We start from the raw sequence: 21,673 nt of genomic DNA on the forward strand, positions 1-21,673 counted from the left end.
TATATAGCTGCAAACCTCCTGCAAACATTGCAGCTTTTTGCTGCAAGTTTGCAGAAACAATTATGTTTGCAGTAAGATTGCAGGAAAAACTAGAATATAAGGGATATTCACAGCTAGATTGCAAAAATCTTTGACAATTCTATATGTTTACAAGAGCATTGCAAGAATCACATAAAATGACTGAGCATGCCTATTGGTAACTTCCTGGAAGACAAAGATTTGAAATTCAGTGCTTTATTATGTTGATGGTGTTTGAGTCATGTTATATATTAGTATTCAGAGAGGCATATTAGGTTGGATATTAAATGTTTAGTTTTCAAAGACATTTTTTGTAAGTACAAATTCTTCATAAAACTGTAAACTTATGAAATTTGTTCCCTCTGTCACGGAATAGAAGTTCCTTCATAATATAAGTTCCAAATGGAAACAATATTCTGGAATATTACTTCCACTGGAATAAATATTACAGTAAATGTTCCTAACGGAATATATGGTATAGAATATTTGTTCCAACAGGCTTACAGCAAATATTTGCAGGAGGCTGATTTTTTCAGTAAGGGTAGTTACTAGCTAATTTAAAAAAAAACCATGTAAAGAACAAAAATCATGAGCAAGACAAGATCTGCAAATAAATCAGCATGGCAAAAATTGTCAGTGACTACTCCTTTTAGTAGTTATTGTCCTTTCATGAACCTATTTTACCCAATTTTTGAATTGTAAACTTTAATTACTGTGTGCATGCAAAGATTCAGAGAAAGACAAGATCTATAGTTAATCAAAATAAATGAAGTTGTCCTTATATACACAATGTAGGAGTAATGGCACTTATATGAATATTTTACCCATTTTCTTGCGTTGGCCAAAATAAGACAGAGAAAAACTATAAACAGCAAAAGTGATCAGCATGGCAAATAGGTCAACAAAGTCGAAATTAGAAATGTACATTCTTACAGATGTTATTCTCTTAAATTACAATTTTTACAAATTTTTTTGGTATTTTGGACAAAAAACTATAGGAGAGAGAAACTGCAGCAATATAAGATCAACAAAAAAGAAATCTTGAATAATATTTTAGTCTTAAATTTTGAAAATGCAAATAGATCTGGGTAAGCGACACAGACTCTTTATAGCCTCCATTTTTTTCAGTTTTTGTTTATAGTAGTTTTCTAGCCTGGATGAAGTGCTGTTCAGACGGAGTTTATGTCAGTTAAAGGGGAACCAATTATAAGTCAATGATATTTGGTATGCAGTTTTTGGTATCAACATCTGCATTTTATAGCTGACTATGCGGTACGGGCTTTGGCAATCATACCACATCTTCTTTTTATATTTATATAAATTCAATGGAGATTATTTGGTCCTGCATCATCAGTCATGGTTGATTGACTTTGAATGTTTTGCATAGTTTACATGTTTTGCCATTTTATAATTTCAACATTTGCATTTAACTATCAAAATAACATAAAGTTGAGACTAATATCTCCGTGTCAACGCTAACTGTTGTCAAACTGATTAAAATTCCTATGATGACAATAATGATGGCTGTTTAATGCCCAGTGGCACATTAAATATTACATATTCAGGACAAGAATATATTAATGGGATACGAATATTAACCCTGCTTTTTACTGAGTTGGATTTTGAACTTACTATTTCATAAGGATCGAAGCAGTCCCCAAGAAGGCATGTCACCTTACCCCACCACATTATTCTGACTACGAGCCAACCGGTCTTTGCTCTTTCACCTTGATGTCACGTGCTTAGCGAAGAATTAATAAATACTTGGTTTTACCTTACCGTCGTTTAAATTCAGATCTATCATGACTCGCTTAATCGTCAAAGCAATATATAGGCATAGCCAAATCAAATTGTTATTTTAAACATATGTTAAATGTCAATTTTACATTTCAAAGTTAATTTTTGAGCGATCTGTGTGTTTTGTTTGAATACAGTTTTGAACTTCAAGATTAATCCATGTTAAAAAAAACCTGAAAAGGGACGTTTCGTAGGAAGGCAATATGTATTGATTGTTAATAAAAAATAAGATAAAATAAAATGTTGTCTTGATAGATTTTTTTATCGGGGAATATGAACAAATAAGTCCTTCTTTGTAAATATCCGCCTGGTTAACCCAGTGGTTTCCAAGGCTTTGAGAAATCATTCTTCTTAACTGGACCAGACTATTTTTTACAGGACATTCACACATATGATATTATTTGGACAAAATTAAAATTTTCACTGGTCATTTGGTCCAGTAATGCATATCACTTTTAATACTGGACCAAACCAATTTTTACTGGTCTTTGCCCAATGTCCTGCCAATGACTACTGTTGACCTGTGTTGTTCGATTGTAGTTTCATCCAAATATCAATACTCAAATGTTATGGGGATTTTTCAAAATTCCAAGAAAGGTCCTAGAAAACCCAACATATTTCATTGAAATAAGGTTTATGTTTGCATATTATATATAACAATGTATTTTCGATGAACTTTCTCGTGTCCAAATAACCATTTAGTCTATATTCAAATGTAAAAAAAAATGTGAATTAACATTCAGGGCTGTAGTTAGTTTAGTCAAGAAATTTTTATTAGATCATTTACCCATTCAGACATATAACTACTCTGTGAATATTCAAACAAAACATAAATCTTTACATAAAGTGTGGTAATTGTAACGTATTATTTTTTTTTTTCATTGAACAATTAGAGATCATTGCAATTTGATATCGACTGATTAATTTAATAATGATGTAACCAAACAACAAATTTAATAAAACAGACAAAGTGAGGTGTAACCTCTCCATCAGTTTTGTTATCATGTTGAAAATGAAACACAAAATGCGAGGCCCGGTGACCATAACTATAAAAAGAAGTACGAAAAGTAGACTTAAATATTAAAGAGAAGATTGTTCTCTCATTTAATAAATTCATCTCATGTGTTTTGTTATTGCAGAGTTTTATGGATTTGCATAATAATTTTCTGTGGTAGTATTATGACATACAATATGGCAGACAGACTGATGTATTATCTACAGTCTCCAGTAAACGTTAATGTGAAGATCCACCACAATACCTCACTCATATTTCCATCAGTTACCATCTGTAATCAGAATGCATTCAGGTATGTATTTGTTAAACTCATTGATTTGAACAGAAATAAGTTTAAGTTTTTTAGCATTGAAATTACAATGTTCTTCTTTCATTTTCCTCACATCTCCCAAATTATTTTCTGGCTGTGTCAATGGTTTATTAAAGTAAAAGTTAAGTTGAACAATCATAGTTCTACTATTGTTTTACCCCAGCAAATAAAAGGGGGATATATTGGTTTACATCCGTCTGTTCGTTTATCACATGAAATTTTTTCTCAAGAACTACAAATGATATCTTTCTGAAATTTAGTATCAAGCTTCATGTGAGCATGTTATACTGTGTGATGCATTTTGAGATTCATCTCTCAATTTCTCCCTGTTTATTGGATACTTATATATTCTTACTAGTGTTGTCAATGGTTAATCGGTTAACCTTTGGAAGGACCGAATATCGAATACCAAAAATGCTAACCGGTTAACCGGACCTTTTTTCAATTTTAAAAGATTTGATGTAAATGTGTATCGAAATCATTAATAAATTTTAAAATGACACTCTTGCTAAATAATTTGACAGATCAATTAATCAGTTTATTGATTACTATAACTGTTAACCTTGAAAACACTCCAATTTTACAAAATTAATTAACCCAAAAACAACTTGTCTATCAACTAGGGGCAAAATCTAAAGTAAACATAATTAGCGTACATTATATTTTAAACAGTTGTAAGCTGATTAAATTTAACAATTTACTTTATTATTTCACTTTGATTAAATATTGCGTAGACCTACAAGTAAAGATTCCACCTCCATCTTCTAAGGCTTTGTCACACTTTCGGGGCACACTTTAAACGAAATGACGACTTAAAAATGTTAAAACACAAATTATGTGAATGGAATTAAAGTAGAGTACATTTGTACGAGTAACACGCTTAAAATCATTTCAAATTGTAACACTATATATTTTTTTCTGAAACACCAAAGAAAATGAAACAATCACCGCTTTTATACTTTGTCAACTCCCCGAGATCAAGAAGATTTTCATCTCAATCTGATGTTATTAGAGGTTGGTTAATTTAAAACGTATCCAAAGTATCCGATACGTTGACGTATACGCATCTGGGAGAATATGCTAAAATAATAACCACGATCGAGAGTATTACCCGATATACAGTCAAGGGTACTACTTGTACAAGTAATCTTTATTTACTTGAAGAAGTAAAAAAATATACTTATATAAGTTAATTATAATGTTTGAATAATCTCCCCTTAATTTTCTCAAAAATTCACTTGTATAAGTAATTTTTTTTTACAATCCCACAAAAATTCTCAATGTATGAGATGTAAAAACATGTCTTTAATGATCTTTCCCAGGTTAGCTCATAGTTTTTTATCCTAAGTATTTGTGCAAGGCCTACAAAAATTGCTCCTTGGGGACTTGTAAATGAGTAGTGTTCTGAAGATAACAGACAAAAGAGATTTTCATTGTCCATGAAATTACACTTAAATGATTAGTTAAGACATCTGCAAAGGACAGACAATTTAAAATTCTATTAGAACAAAGAAGTCCTAAGAATTCAAGAAAAGAAGTCAGATAGGATGACTTTTTCACTTGTATAAGAAAAAAAATCGGAATGTCTAAGGGACATAACTATGCCAATTTTTTTTTTACCTATACAAGTAAATAAAATACACTTGTATAAGTATCCTACAAATTTACTTATATAAGTATATTAACATTACTTCTTCAAGTAAAAAAAAATTACTTGTACAAGTAGTACCCCTGACTGATATACAATTTCCAAAGAATATAAACGTGAATCTATCTTTGTGGCCATAACTGATTAATTTGCACCTGTTTATTTTTAAATGCCTCATTTAAATTTCGAACCATAGAAGACAGTCAATTTTAAGGTTCATGTGGACCCTTATCTCAAAACTTACTCTGAGTACACTCAAACCTGTGCATCTGGAAAAGTTTTAAGGCATAGCATGCCCTAGATAAATAAAATTCAAATGCATTGTATGTTTTAGAAAATTTAAAACTTTTACTGGATTTTGCAGTGCACTTTTTTTCGTCCCTGCAGAAGATGATAAAATTAACCAACAGTTGAGTTTCACTTGATAAGGTCCACTCAGGTACACAGTTTTAATCATAAATTATTGTCAGATATCTATTGTCGACTTCAATTATTACATGTGGGTAAGTTCTCAAACCTCTTTCACAACTTAGTTTATTTTGCCACCTTCTGGAGGAATGAAAAAAAGTGCACTGCAAAATCCTTAAAATTTAAGTTTTTAATTTTCTAAAACAAAATATATTTGAATTTTATTTATCTAGAGCATGCTATGCCTTATAACTTTTCCAGATACACAGGTTTGTCTGTACTCAGAGTTAATTTTGAGGTGAAAATGCAGTCATTTTAGCCAAAGGGTCCACATGAACCTTAAACGTCTTCTTATCTGGAGATATACTTTCCAAAAACCAACATATTCTACAGAGTTTTAAGGTTTATGGTTTATGGCCCTTCTGTAAGCCTGTTTATTACGAAATTTTCAAATTGTACTTATTTCAAAACAGTAAAAATACTGATTAAAAGAGACGTGCCATTTTTTACATATACCAGAGGGAAATGTCGTTCATAGAGATTACATTATTGTCTAATTGCATTTAAAAGAAAATATGGATTTTGTGGCAAATCAAGCTAAGACTTTATTACAGAGACTTTCGTTATAAAATTTAAAACCTAGATTACTAACTATATTCATGATATTATCCATGTTGTTCCAGCGTTTAATTATTGTTTACAAAAAGTCCTAAACAACCTTTACAATCCAAAAAACCTCGTGCTGAGTCACTAAAGTCGAGCGCATCCTAGAAGTTGTACTTGAATTGGTCCATGTTTGTAGTACTTGTTTTAACTAATATCTTTACAAGGTAAATCATTGCTAGCACTGCATGCAGTAATCCCCTATCTATTAAGTACAGAATTGTCAAATATAAGAGTACACGGAGAAAAGCTGTGGATTTTCTATAAAATCTCTACATGTTTAGCATTGAAACAATTAAAGGGTACATAACCCTGAAGACCTTTCTATAGGCCTGTGTATAACGAAATTTTCAAAGTACAATTATATCAACCCAGTCAAAATACTGTATAAAGAGACGTGTCATATTGTACATATACCGAGTGGAAACTCCGTTCAGAGTAATAATATCTATTGTTTCGTTGCAATTAGAGTCATTTCCTAATGCTTGTAGTTTAAAGGTTTGGTTGGCTTGCTTGCTTTGTTTGTATAAATGTTTGCTAAAGAATTGTAATTAAGATTGACATCTGCAATCAATAGATAGGCGGGGCTTCAGCTTGTATACATTATACTTAAATGTTATTAGATGTTAAGAATAATGCAGAGTATAATGTATACAAGTTGAAGTCCCGCCCATCTATTGATTGCAGATGTCAATCTTAATTACAATGCTTGAGCAAACATTTATAAAAACAAAGCAAGCAAGCCAACCAAACCTTTAAACTACAAGCATTAGGAAAATAGCTCTAACAGAAAATTGGGATTGTGTGGCAGATCAAGCCAAAATTTATTACCCATACTTACGACATATGACATTGAAACAAACCAATTAACCACTATGCCATATGGCACAAAATTTAAGGGAGGCATTCAGAAAAAAGCAGATGCAAATTAATCAGATGTGGCCACAAAGTTTTTGATCCCCGTCATTGTTTAAAATAGTACATTGAGTAATACTCGCGATCGGGGTGATTATTCAAGCATATTCCTCCAGATGCGTAGACGTCAACGTATCTGATACTTTGGATACGTTTTAAATAGACTGACCTCTAATAATTAGAAACGTCATAGTAGATATGGTAGCATCACATTCTTTTCAGGAACTTCAAAATCCAGGCTTTCTCAAACTTGGAATTAAGCTTCATGTGAGCTTCCTATACAGTGTTATTTGTTTTCACATACATTGCTAAAAAAATTCCTTTTACCGAATACTTATAGCGGCGGCCGGGTATCATTTAAAATTCAACTTGTTGAAAACTCTCTGCAATTATCCTACAACAGAGGCAAGGCAAGGTACATTTGGTACTGATTTTGAAAACCAGTGAAGATGAGATAACGGGAGTGAACATTCTACAACAATGCAATCTTTTCTTTGGTTTGGAGGGCTTTCATAATAATCATGATTTCGTATTAGAAAAACATCACTAGCATTTTTTCTACACAAATCAATGCATTTATATTTATTTCTTCTTTTGAGCAAGTATATCTAATATAATAGTGTATGTCTTCCAGACTAACAGCAGCGGACGAACATAATTGGTATGATTTTATAGAAACATTGTATAACTCAAAAAGAACATCAACGGGTATAGATTGGAATAAATACAATGCTACAAATCTGACGTTTAGTGAATTGTATTTAAAAACAGGTCACACAAAGGAAGATATGATACACAGGTATAATGCTATGTAATGAAAATGCAAATTCCATAAATTCAAATAAGATTACTATTTTTATCCGTTCTCGTCTCAAGTGTTGGAGGTCGTGAGTTCGATTCCAACTGGGTGAATCCAAAGACTTTAATATTGTTATTTGCTGCGTCTCCGCTAAGTAAGCAGCGTTAATGAGAAGTTATACAAAAGACTGTTCAGCTCGGGATTAGAAAAATGTATCAGGTAGCTAGACATGTATTCCTGCGGACTGTTAATTGTAAAAAAGCATGTTCGGACTTAACGTGTCAGTCTTGTACAAAAGAGCATTCATATTCATATCACATTAACATGTTATCGTCCATAAATGCATGTACCATTTGCCACTGGATGTTAAACACCAATTCATTCGCGTCATCATGCATCATATAAACATTTGGTCCAATTAACTTATTCGCTTTTTGATATGGCTTTGTTAGTTTGTTTTTCGACTTGTGATTTTTTCGACTTGTGATTTTGTATGTCCCTGTGGTATTTTTTGCTTCTCTACAAATGAAGCAGTTTTTTTGTGTCTACCATTTAAAATTTTTAAAAAACTTAGTTTTTAGCAAGATCGTAGTTTGTGACATTTAAAGCATTTTTAAAATTAAAATTTTATGCTTTGTGATGTCTAATAAACCATTATATCCAGTATATATGTATTTGTTGTCATTTGATGAAAAAAAACGAACTTGTGGAAACATTGTACATCCCGCCATTATGTTATTTTGCTATGGTCATTTTTTGTATTCTTGCCTTTCATTTTTGCTTATGTGCTTTGTCTATATGCCATTTTGTTTTTCTTTGTTGACATCTTTGTTTGTTTTTTATAGTGATTACGATTATAACACAATGTTAACTGTTGTACACCTATTTTTGACATTTTTACCTATTGTGTCTGTTTACACATTGTTGTCAATATAATGGACATGAATACAAGTGAGAGGTTTAGCTTTAACTTTAAAACCAGGTTTAATCCACCATTTTCTACATAAGGAAATGCCTGTACCAAGTCATGAGTTCAGTATTTTTGTTATTTTACTTTTTCATCTAGTATCCACTGTAACTGTCTTTTTGACATTGTTACCGGTTTCATCATGTTTTGGGTTAGACATGTACTTGTACATCCGTCTATTTTTGTTTGCTTGACACTTATTCTAAAACAGAATTAAAAAAGTCAAGAAAGCTGATATTTCTTGGACATTTAATTATTATGAAAATAAGGAGATTCGTCATAATTGCCACTGAGAAAACTTTCTATAAAAGACCAAAGGACAAGGATGTTAAATAGGACATAGTACGTACTGCCTTCAACAAGTGAGCAACACCTATATCATACAGTAATCTATAATAGGTCCCATCATAACAAAATGCGATACAATTTAAACGTGAAAGTCAACGGCTTGATATATTCTTCAATAATATACGAAAACAAATGTAACAGATACATGTAGCAACCAACGACAACCACCGAATCACCGGCTCTGGCTTGGAATGGGCATATAAAGAAGTAAAGAGTGTGGCGGAGTTAAACTTGTTTGTGAGTGGTACTTCAAAGCCAAAAGCAAATTGTAAATACATCATGTTTTTCCTAGACTAAAACAGCATATAGTGTCAACAATTAGAGCAAAAGACATTATTGTAATATTTCTTTGTGTAACTGTTTTTGATAAATTCATTGTATTTATTTTATGAATAACTTAATCACTACAACTATTATGTATAAATGGACTCTCGTGTAAAACTGTAAAATTATTAATAAATGCAATCTTACTTATAGTTGCAGTTTTGCTGGTAAAAAATGTGGCGCTAAAGATTTTAAAACTATATTAACAGATCAAGGACTTTGTTTTACCTTTAAGCCAGACATAGACTCTAAATTAAGACACCGTCATGAATTGCGATCATGGCACACAGGTATGTTTGTACACCACTGCTGTGACATAAGCCTATTTACTGAACATTCATTTTTTTTTTTAAATCAGTGTTTTTTATCCTTAAATATATTCACTTGTTTAGATAATTCAGTTAACAGATGATATTATGGATTTAATGCTATACTTAAGACTGAAAAGTTATTAGAGAACTCTACTAGACATTGATGTAAATTTGAAATTACTCAAAAATAGTCAAATTTTTCTGATAAAACACATGGTTTTATTGTATTTTTTTTATCATACCTATGCACCACACGTTTTATATGATATTCAAGATAATTCTTACAGGATCAGATAACGGCTTGAAATTAGTTTTGAATACAGAGCAATATGAACATATGGACGGTCCAAATATCGCTTCTGGCATTAAAGTGCTGGCCCATCATGACACCGACATACCAAGAGTGAAGGAACTTGGGATTTCTGTTCCAACATATTCGTATGCTATGATAGGAGTAGATCTGACAGTCGTAAGTTCACGATAATCCACCCACTTAATACAAACAGCATTCAATACTGGTATAAACAGGAAGTTTAATTCAATAACGATAATATACAACATTTGTAATTCCTCGAAATTAAACATCATGTTATTTAGGAACAATAACTGTCAGACCTCTAAGACTTTGCTACCCTTTAAACGAGTCCGATAAAAAAACTTGTTCTTATTTAGTAGCAGTTAAACATCTTTATCATTATTGCAAATATTTTAAACAACCATAAGTATTTCGAATGCCTCCACTCAAAATAATTCAGAGAAATCTTTAGTAATAGTACAGTTGTAATATGAATATCAATGACCTTATCTATTAACCAACATTTTGACTGATTATTTCATTTACATTGCTCATTGCTTATGTAAATATTATACTTAATGACATACTTGTAGACTTATTAATTACAAGCTTGATCCCAGGTAAATATCACTGGCATGCATGCAAGATAATAATTATGATATTCTTGTGTCTTTTGATAAAATATATTGATAACCAGAAGAAAAACAGCAATGAAGATATAAATAAATAACGAAAAAGAAGAAAAACATGTATGTAACAAACGGTATATGACAAGGCCACATTACCTTTAGCCCAAGTTAGCTGACAAAAAATCAATTTATAACTAATTACATGAAGGAAAGACAATAAATCAATAATTCTGTGTCATTTGTATTATTACAGAGAATCTGTCTTGACTGGTTAATTTAAAAATAATTATACTTTTTTTTATTGCAGATCAAGAGTTTAAGAAAACCTTTTGGGAATTGCAAGGATAAACCTCTCAATTACAGCAGAGAGTATACAAAGGATGACTGTTTATTTGAATGTTTAAGTAGAGTTGCTGAACAAAACTGTAGTTGTAAAAATTACCTGATACCAAAAGGTAAGCCAAGTACTTGTGCATTGCAATTCTGAATTTGGGGATAAACAATTTGGGGCTTTCAGTTTAGGTCATGACTGGCAAATATGACCGTTTCTTGACCCTTGGGCTCGTGTCAACAAATCATACTCAATAAAATACTTTCTATTTCATTTTGTGAATTTTGTGAAAAAGTAAAAAACCTAATAATATTTTTTTTCTCTTCATGTGAAGAGGAACCAATCTTGACATTTTCACTCGTTATTGACAATGAAAATACAGATCAAAGAATTTGAAAATTTTGATAAAATATATCTGACAATTTGATTAAAATATGGTCGCTGTGTCTATGCCTATATATAAGAGAAGCGTTGACACGGTCTGTATTTTAATCAAATTGGCTATCTGACACAGACATATAATTTTTTACGATCATGAAGAGAGATAAATTTATATGTATATATAAAAAAGTACAACAAAAATACTGAACTTCAAGGCAAATTCAAAAAGGGGAAGTCCATAAAAGCTGACAAAATCAAACGCAATCAATAAATGCAAGTGAAAAAAACAACTGCCATAATCCTGGCTTGGTTGAGGCCTGCATGTTTCGAAGACAATTGTGGATTAAACCTGGTTTTATAGCTAGCTAAACTTCCCACTTGTATGACAGTTTTTTTTAGTTCCGTTATATTGACAAAATTGGGTAAGCAACCCATACAGACATAGGTTAATGTGACAACAATTCGGATCAGCAGTCAAAACTGTGTAAACATACATCACAGACATACAACACAACTGACTAAAACATTCAAACAAACATACTAATCTAACAGAGACTTCAACAAAAAAGGTGAACTTCAACAAAAAAGGTGAAGTCAATTATTATCAATTTTGAATTTTTGTAACAGATAGGCCCGGGTCAGAAAATGGACAATCCTATTCCTTTTGTACTTCAACTATATTGTCGTTTGTGTTGCTGACCATATAAACTTCTTCATTACATATGCTGTTTAACTAGCAGAAAAATTAAAATAATAATAAATAATGTTAAAAAAATCAACAACACAGGAACAAATTTACTAGAAATCATAATAGGTCAACATGGCACATAAGCATGTTCATGTATGGTCTTATTTCTGGTTGTCATGGACACAGCTTATTACTTTGTGTATTGTAACTAGGAATGATGGCCTGTTGAACACAAAGACGGTCGATTTTATTTTTATTCTCACATCTCTTAGTAACATAGTCAACATAAAGATAAATCTGGATCCTAAATAAAAATAACAAGATTATTCAGGAAACCTTAAGCTTCACAAGCATTTTCACTATCAATAGAAAAATCTACTATTAGCCATCTTAAAGTATATATCTTTAATACTTTAACTAGATGAGCCCCAACTCTGAAACTACAAAATGGCATATAAAAAAAAAGCATGTCGTAAAAAACCCGAACATCAACAACAAAAACTTATCTATACATATATATACAATTAAAATGAGGGTCTTATTAATCTAAGCCACAACTCACTGAAAAAACAAACAGCATAAAAACCCCATCTAGCAAGAAGAAACCAAGAAAACACAAAAAAATAACCCTCACCTAAAAAAACAAACAAAACAATGAACTGACAAGACAAACAAAAAACACACAATGAAAAACAAAACAAGAATATTTGTCCATAGAAAACCAAGTTCCTTTGGCACAATCACATTGTAAAAACTCATCAAAGATACTAGGCTTATAATCTAGATCTTGTAAACTGTAAAATCGGGTTCATACTGTAATATAAGGCATACAATTCAAAATGTTCACACCAGGAAGAACACTTGTACTAAGTTTTCAAGTCAATGCGACTACAACTTTATTATAAACTACCTCAACCAAAGAATTTAAACTGAAATGTAATGGTTTCACACTATCTCACTGCCATGTTCAGTGAAACATTTAATTGGGTTCAAACCTTAAGGGCATACGATACAGTAGCAAGGGCAGATAATAACGTTTTCAAAACTTTTCGTGTTGTGTTCGCGATGTTGTTAATCAGAACGTTGTAATTTCGCGATGTTTCTTAAAAGAATTTTGTGACGTCGCTTTAGATGTAGTCACATTTGCGGAAAAATCCACTGACGTCATAATCCGATTGCGTGAATTTGAAAAAGGCACCTGCTAAAAAAATTGACCATATCACGAAAATTGTAATATCTATTCATTAGTAATGAAGTCAACAATTATTACTTGAAATGTGAAAAAAAATCAAATCCACAGTCATAGTTTTGTATGTGTTTTATTTCATATAGGAAATGAATAAAAGATATGTAAATAGAATAATACGTCAAGGAGACAGAAACCCAACTACACAAAAAGCCCAATAAATAATTCAACGTACTGTCTTGACCATAATATAGTATCTATATATACACCATTTGGCAAGCTCTAAATCGTATGACAATTGTACAGATAAATGAAACAGACTATCAACAAAATGTTAAAATAACATAAGAAATAAAGACAACGCCTCATACTGTTCCTGACTTTGAATAGGTACATTAAAAAGTTTAACGGCATTTTTAGAACTAACCCAGTGGAATATTTATATGTGTATGAAGAATAACTCTCAGTTAAGTAAACACAGTTATGAGCCCCATACGTATTACAGACCAAAACAAAGACGCACCCGTTCATGCGCTAAACTTATCCCCTATGTACATATTGAGAGAAAACAATCGAAGTATCGGCACACCGGAATTAGGTATCTGACAGACAAGAAAAGTGTTTACAAGTTGCAACTCACTGTCGTTAAGCTACTGACCAAATACGAAGTCTTACCGTAAGGTAGTTTATCAGATAAGAAACAAAAATTTGTTGGACCACCGGATGGAAGGACAAACAATGGTGTTGCACCCAACGCTAGATTGGAGGTATAATACAGACAAATATGTACCGTAATAAAAAAATACCCTGCCTGAATACAAGCTAAGGTAACCTATCTATTGATACAGAATCATGCAATGGTATGCTCTAAAATCGTCTGCTGTACTTCCTATGAAATATTATACTACACCGCAATGGACTATATATATATATTGAGATGAGACAAATACGAAATAAATGTGGCTTTTTTGTGTGTCGAAGGCCGTACGGTGACCTTTAATTGTGTTTATCTTCGTCATTTGAACTATGATTGATAAAGTTGTCTCATACCAAATGTCCTTATTTTTATATTATCCCATTTACTTTTTTTTTGTAATTTATAACTGTTTGTCATGTCGGGGCCTTTTGAATAATTATATGTATGCTCAAGCTGTGTTGTCTACATGAAATGTAGGACTAATTTCGGACAGAGATGCAAATTTTTTTTTTTATTAGATTTATTTTTTTTTTTGTTTCCGGTCATTTTTTTTTAAAAGTAATTTACTAAAATGCTTTTTCTATCCAAGTTTCGTAACAATTCATAAAGGTTTGGCGAATAGTTTATGCTACTTTACGAGTAACTATCTTTATAAATATTGATGATAAATATCATTGATTTTTTGAAAAAAAAAACCTTGGCTATACCACTGAACTTGACAACATAGTCGTGAACGATGGGAAAGATTTCACGACGTTGTTGCGATTAAAACTTATTTCAACGTAATTTAGCGCCTTATTGGCAAACGTCCCGTTTGCCATTAAAAATCATGGTTTATTGCTTTTATTGAGAAAACAAGCACATGGACCCCCATTTTTTTCTTTTGCAATCAATCAAGGACTGTTTCAGGGACGCTCCGCCAAAATTTTAAGAAAAAATCAAAGATCAAATTTTTTCTGCACTTCTGAATAGACGCAAAAATATTGTCAATTTCTTTATTTCACTAATAGTAATATAATTTAAAAAACAAAAATTAAGTTAAACCTTAAACTTGTTACAGCATTTTGATGCCGTGGTTCAAAGGAACATTTTACAAAAAACCCGGTTAAATTATGACTGTTCGTTCAAAAGTATTGTTACTTTCCTTAAAAGTCCTTATTTATGCAATTTCAGTGTTTTTCCTTCAAATATGCAAATTTCAAACCAAATTATCTCAAAAAGTAAGTCATGAAGGTACATTTTTCTTTGCACATTTCAAAAGTACACATTAAAATTGACCTTCTACCAAAATTTCGAAGAAAAAATCAACGAGGGATCTCTACTGTATCGTATGCCCTTAATTTGGCAAATAATTTAAAACTTTCGCATCAATAATGAACATTTTACCAAGTTTCAATTCAGTTGATATTATCACTATTTTATTGTAAACTACCTCAACCAAAACATTAACCTGTTATTGGACGAATGTACTAACGGATATGCATACCAGAGAACATAATACCCCAGTGCTGTCATAGGCGGGGCATAATAAAACAAAAATTATAAGCATATAATTTGTCTGTAACAATAAGTACTTCTTTAAGGTAGATAGGGTGTCTTCCTCCATCTTGGATTTTGAATACCTGAAAACAATGGTCTAGATCTTTAATAGAATGTGCAAATTTTGAGAGTAGTAGGTAATTCATGTGTAAGAATTTTCATTTCAATATAGAAAATGACATGTTTATTCATATTTATGGTTGTATTTTACAAAAAACAGAAAACTTTTGTTTGATTCAATTTTTTCCAACTTTGCCACATAAGGGGAGGCAACTCAAATGTAAGGGCAGATAATTCAGATGAAGGTACTTTTATTACAATAGAATGTGTTAGGAATTTACCTATTTTATTTTGTAGCAAGAAAACAGGTCCAGTGACCCCATTTTTTCTTTTTCTTATCTGAAAGCATACTATTAAAGCTATCTTCTCATATTTTATCTCAAAATTCTATGGTGTAGATTTCGTTTTATGGCAGAAAATTGGGTTTTCCATGCATAATCTATACAAAATCTGTTAATTTTGAACAACCTGTAGCGTGAAAATAAGCCCCGTGACCCATTCTTTTTATCATTTTTTATTAAAAAGCTTGATATAAACTACATTTTGACAAATTATTAAAAAATTCTATGGATTATAATTTAGACACCCCATCTACCTTAATACGAATTTAAATTTGATAAGACAATAAATTAGAGTAGCTTTCATCCTATTAACAAAATTAAGAGAGTAAGGTAATTTTGCAATTTCACTTGAAGTCTTTTAAACAGTTTTTTTTTTCAGATTTCTATAATTTACTAATTTTTCCTTTAGAAAAACCGAAAACACCACCCGAGTATGTCTTTAACAGCATGAAATCCTTCCAGTCGTCTGATAATTACAACTATACTGATGATGAAGATTATGAAGAAGATGAGGAACCAGATTTTGTACCGGCAGACTCCCCTGTGCATGCGTCTTCTGGAAAACATGTTCAAGGTAAATGGGTTAGCAAACAGATATGCATGTGAAAGTTCTTCATACTTTTATTCAATTACCTTTACTACTATCATATTTCTATGAAATATGCTTGGAAATTTTTGTTGTTGTGACTGCATTCACATTTATTTGAAAGTGGGATAGTCTGTTAACAGAAGCACATTATAGACCACAAGAATCACTCGGAATTAATTACCTATATACAAAGGATTTTTTGTTTTTTTGAATTGGAAATGTCTTCAAGGATGATTAAATAGGCATCAACAGACAACTTCTAGTGTGATTTTTTTTTTATATTCAACGTTGTTAAATATATTTCGTAGTTGTAAAGTGCATTCACCTTTTTATACGACCGCAAAAATAAAAAAATTTTTGGTCCTATATTGGTATGACGTTGGCGTTGTCATCGTCCGAAGACATATTGGTTTTCGCACTCTAACTTTAGTTTATGTGCATGGATCTCCATGAAATTTTACCATAAGGTTCAATACCACAAAAGGAAGGTTGGGATTGATTTTGGGGGTTATGGTACCAACAGTTAAGGAATTAGGGGCCAAAAAGGGGCCATAAATAAGCATTTTTGTAACTTCCAGACATAACTTGTGTGTTAGTGTATGGATCTCTCTGACATTGTACCACAAGGTTCCATATCACAACGGGAATGCTGGGATTGATTTTGGGGGTAATTGCCTCAAAATTTTAGGAATAAGGGGCCAAAAAATGGGCAAAAAACAAGCATTTTTCTAGTTTCTTGATAATAACTTGTGTGTAAGTGTATAGATCTTTATGAAATTAAACTACAAGGTTCCATATCACAAAGGGAAAGCTGGGTTTGAGTTTGGGGGTAATTGCCCAAAAGGTTTAGGAAAAAGGGGCCTAAAAACAAGCATTTTTCTAGTTTCCAGACAATAACTTGTGTTCAAGTGTATGGATCTCTCTGAAATTGTACTGCAAGGTACCATACCACAAAGGGAAGGCTGGGATTGATTTTGGGGGTAATTGCCTCAAAAGTTTAGGAATTAGGGGCCAAAAAGGGGCAAAATACAAGCATTTTTGTCGAGCCTGCGACTTTTGTTGCAGAAAGCTCGACATAGGGATAGTGATCCGGCGGCGTTGGCGTTAGCTAACTTCTTAAAAGCTTTATATTTTAGAAGGTAGAAGACCTAGATGCTTCATACTTTGTATATGGATGCCTCATGTTACGAAGTTTCCGTTAGTCACATGTCCAATGTCCTTGACCTCATTTTCATGGTTCAGTGACTACTTGAAAAAAAAGTTAACATTTTTTGTAATGTTAAATTCTCTCTTATTATAAGTAGTAGGATAACTATATTTGGTATGTGCATACCTTGCAAGGTCCTCATGCCCGTCAGACAGTTTTCACTTGACCTCGACCTCATTTCATGGATCAGTGAACAAGGTTAAGTTTTGGTGGTCAAGTCCATATCTCAGATACTATAAGCAATAGGTCTAGTATATTCGGTGTATGGAAGGACTGTAAGGTGTACATGTCCAACTGGCAGGTGTCATCTGACCTTGACCTCATTTTCATGGTTCAGTGGTTATAGTTAAGTTTTTGTGTTTTGGTCTGTTTTTCTTATACTGTATGCAATAGGTCTGCTATATTTGGTGTATGAAATGATTGTAAGGTGTACATGTCTAGCTGGCAGGTGTCATCTGACCTTGACCTCGTTTTCATGGTTCAGTGGTCAAAGTTAAGTTTTTGAGTTTTGGTCTTTTTTTCTAATACTATATTTGGTGTATGGAAATATTTTATGATCTATATGTCAGTCGCGCAGTTTTATATGAACTTGACCTCATTTACACGGTTCATTGCTCAGTGTTAAGTTTTTGTGTTTTGGTCTGTTTTTCTTAAACTATAAGCAATAGGTCAACTATATTTGTTATATGGAAGAATTGTTAACTGTACATGTCTGCCTGGCATGGTTCATCTGACCTTGACCTCATTTTCATGGTTCATTGGTCAGTGTTTAGTTTTCTTGGTTAGTGTTAAGTTTATGTGACAGTTGTAATAAAGCTTTATATTTAGGACTATCAACATAATATCAATGATTAGTAAAGAAGGCGAGACATTTCAGCGTGTGCACACTTGTTCTAATTTCAGGACAATAACTTGTGTGTAAGTGTATGGATCTTTATGAAATTGTACTTCAAGGTTCCATATCTCAAAAGGAAAGCTGGGTTTGAGTTTGGGGGTAATTGCCTTAAAAGTTTAGGAATTTGGGGCCAAAAAGGGTCCTAAAAACAAGCATTTTTCTAGTTTCCAGACAATAACTTGTGTTCAAGTGTATGGATCTCTCTGAAATTGTACTGCAAGGTACAATACCACAAAGGGAAGGCTGGGATTGATTTTGGGGGTAATTGCCTCAAAAGTTAAGGAATTAGGGGCCAAAAAACAAGCATTTTTCTAGTTTCAGGACAATAACTTGTGTGTTAGCAGTGTTCTCCCCAGGCCCTTAAAGGACCGCGGGCTCGCGATGTATAATTTTTTACAGTGGTGGTATTGTTCTTACCGGGATGTATTATTTTTCTCCGTGGTGCTAAAATTTTCAGTTAAAAAATTGTAAATCGGTAAAGTTTTAAACGACTTGTTAAATCTTTTCCGTGCGGTATACAATTCCAGGTGAAATTTGACCAGTTCAAACCAGTTCAACACAGATTGTTTACATCACGTGATCAATTTACCTTATGAGGTTAACCTTGTTGATTGGATTTAATCGATGTTATTAACACTTGTTACATGATTCTTTTGTGTTTTAATTAAGAGTTCATAACTTTATGATCACAGATAACTATTTTATGGCTTCACTCACCACCCAAGCACTGACCTGTGACAAGTCGGCAAATACTTTGTACACAAACAGTGTCTTGACCCGATAGGTACATTTTTTGTACATCATAAAGGTGGCTCATTACGTATAATTGACAATTATACATTTCTCAATTCTTTTATTATAGTATTATATGTCTCTGATTAAACCATGGCCAATATTATCTTTAATTATGGCATAGTTATTGCATGATAGTCGGGTTTCAAACTGTAGTATCTGTCTGTACATATCACATGACCCAGTTTATAGTTCACGTAGAATATTCAAGTTTATTTACAATTAATTGCAATCTATTCTATTTTATAAATAAAATGCATGACTGTACCTTCAAACTGGATATCTATATCCATAATTAATGAATAACAGAAGCAATCTTGCAAATTTTATCCATAAGCACATGTTAAATCTATTTATATCTACTTCCTGTCATTTAGGCGGAAAAATAGGGAGACTTAGTTGTTGACATTGAATATGGTTACTTATAGATCTATAGACCAAAGATAAATTTATAGATTTAGAATTTTTTTTTTTAAATGGTTCATGACAAATAAAGATTTAGATTTCAGTGCAGTATTAAGTCTGTATCTATGTTTGATTATCACCAAAGACAAGAAAGGTTAATATTTACATGAAATCTATGGCAAAATGTTCTAAATTTATGAAAAATTTCTTTTTATTAAAATCTAAGATAGAAACTGGTTCAAATAATAAAACAATATTTGCAAATGTTCTTATTAATTTTATATCTTCTTATGACAGGAATCCTTTCACATACAACAACTTTCTTTCTAGAAACTAGAAAGTTTTTTTAAATTAAACATTTTTGTTCTCTTTTGAATGATATTTTATTTTTATTGATTTTGGATTTTATAAAAGATTTAATTACTTTAAATTCAGATGAATATTTTATTATGAATCATAATTTATTTATTTTAAAAAAATATTAAAGTAAACAAACTGTTATTTGATTTACTTCTTTTTTACCAATAATTTTCTGACTCAATGTCTACATAACACAATGCCACAGTATTAAAACAAAACAAGAGACATAAAAACTACAGTAACTAGAAATAGAGCTAAGCGACGCGACCCGACACGACGCGACACAACTGATTGTATGAAATATTTCACCAAGCTGTCCACACGCGTTACCCTGGTGCTATCCAAAAATCCTGGGGAGAACACTGGTAAGTGTATGGATCTTTATGAAATTGTACTACAAGGTTCAATATCTTAAAAGGAATGCTGGGTTTGCGTTTGGGGGTAATTGCCTTAAAAGTTTAGGAATTTGGGGCCAAAAAGGGTCCTAAAAACAAGCATGTTTCTAGTTTCCAGACAATAACTTGTGTTCAAGTGTATGGATCTCTCTGAAATTGTACTGCAAGGTACCATACCACAAAGGGAAGGCTGGGATTGAGTTTGGGGGTGATGAATCATAAGTGGGTTCAAAAAATTTAGGGGAGGTATTTTTTTTTTCTTTAAAATTTTCCATTTTAAATTGGTTATTTCTGATTTATATATAAAAGCAAACAATAATGATATGGGTTGAATAGGTAAATTAAAAATTTTTAAGTTCTTAGACCACATTCATTCTGTGTCAGAAACCTATGCTGTGTCAAATATTTAATTACAATCCAAATTCAGTACTGTATCAAGCTTGAATGTTGTGTCCATACTTGCCCCAACTGTTCAGGGTTCGACCTCTGCGTCGTATCAAGCTGCGCCCAGCGGAGCATTTTATTTTTGCATGGTTTTACTGCATTAGGTTTGACCCAGTTTTTGTATTTTTGTTTTGTTTGTAGTGCTATTCAAAAAGAGATAGAAGATACAAAGAGGAATCAAAATCCATAAGAAGAATAAAAACAGACAACCCTGAGGGGGGGGGGGGGGGGGGGGGGGTTGTAGGGGTCCTGATCCCGAAATCCTGGGCATAAAAACATGAAATCCTGAGGTCCCGAATTTAAAAAAATTTAAATCCCGGCATACCGAAATTCGAAAAAAGAATTCCCGGATCCCGAAAGGATCAATCCCGAAATCCCGAGCTTAAAAACAACCGATCCCGGAGTCCCGATAAAGGTCCGACCCCCCTCAACTCTATGGCAAAAAATAAAAAGAAAAAAAGTCAAACAAACAGTCCACAAATTACGACGAAGAAAATAAAAGATTGAGCAACATGAACCCCACAAAAAAGAGGGGATGTGAACTCATGTGCTCCGAAAGTGAGATCAGTTCCTGCTCCACTAGTAATATCCATCGTGTTACAACAAGGGATAGAGGACGAGACTGTAGCTACAACAAGTTTAACATATCGGTACTCATTTTTAGCACAGATAATCAATAAAGGTCAACCAAATCATAATGGCATCCGTTAAAGCTAAAGTTAAAGTATCAGACTTATTGAAACCGATGTTATTTCATAAAGTTGCCTGGCAATATAATAAAAAAACACTGGTTTTCTGATATTGTGAAGCTTTTTCTAACGCTGTCAGCTATATGACGACCAAAAATAAACTTCCGCGCTTTTGGTACAAAGTCATTCCACTACACAAGGAACCTTCATGGTGATATGATTGAAGT

At 32.2% G+C, this 21,673-nt stretch overlaps 1 protein-coding gene across 1 annotated transcript in view; it reads left to right on the forward strand.

Moving 5' to 3' along the window:
• The first annotated feature begins 2,958 nt into the window (after nucleotides 1-2,958).
• LOC127706646 (uncharacterized) overlaps nucleotides 2,959-21,673 on the forward strand; it is a 28,224-nt gene continuing 9,509 nt past the window's right edge. Inside the window, exons 1-6 of the mRNA XM_052211301.1 lie at nucleotides 2,959-3,122; nucleotides 7,409-7,573; nucleotides 9,366-9,502; nucleotides 9,811-9,992; nucleotides 10,755-10,902; nucleotides 16,080-16,244. Of these exons, the coding sequence (XP_052067261.1) occupies nucleotides 2,995-3,122; nucleotides 7,409-7,573; nucleotides 9,366-9,502; nucleotides 9,811-9,992; nucleotides 10,755-10,902; nucleotides 16,080-16,244 (925 nt within the window). The 5' untranslated portion in view covers nucleotides 2,959-2,994. The remainder of the gene's footprint in view (nucleotides 3,123-7,408; nucleotides 7,574-9,365; nucleotides 9,503-9,810; nucleotides 9,993-10,754; nucleotides 10,903-16,079; nucleotides 16,245-21,673) is intronic.

This window comes from Mytilus californianus, unplaced genomic scaffold (assembly GCF_021869535.1).
Source record: "Mytilus californianus isolate M0D057914Y unplaced genomic scaffold, xbMytCali1.0.p SCAF_6, whole genome shotgun sequence".
Classification (NCBI taxonomy): domain Eukaryota; kingdom Metazoa; phylum Mollusca; class Bivalvia; order Mytilida; family Mytilidae; genus Mytilus; species Mytilus californianus.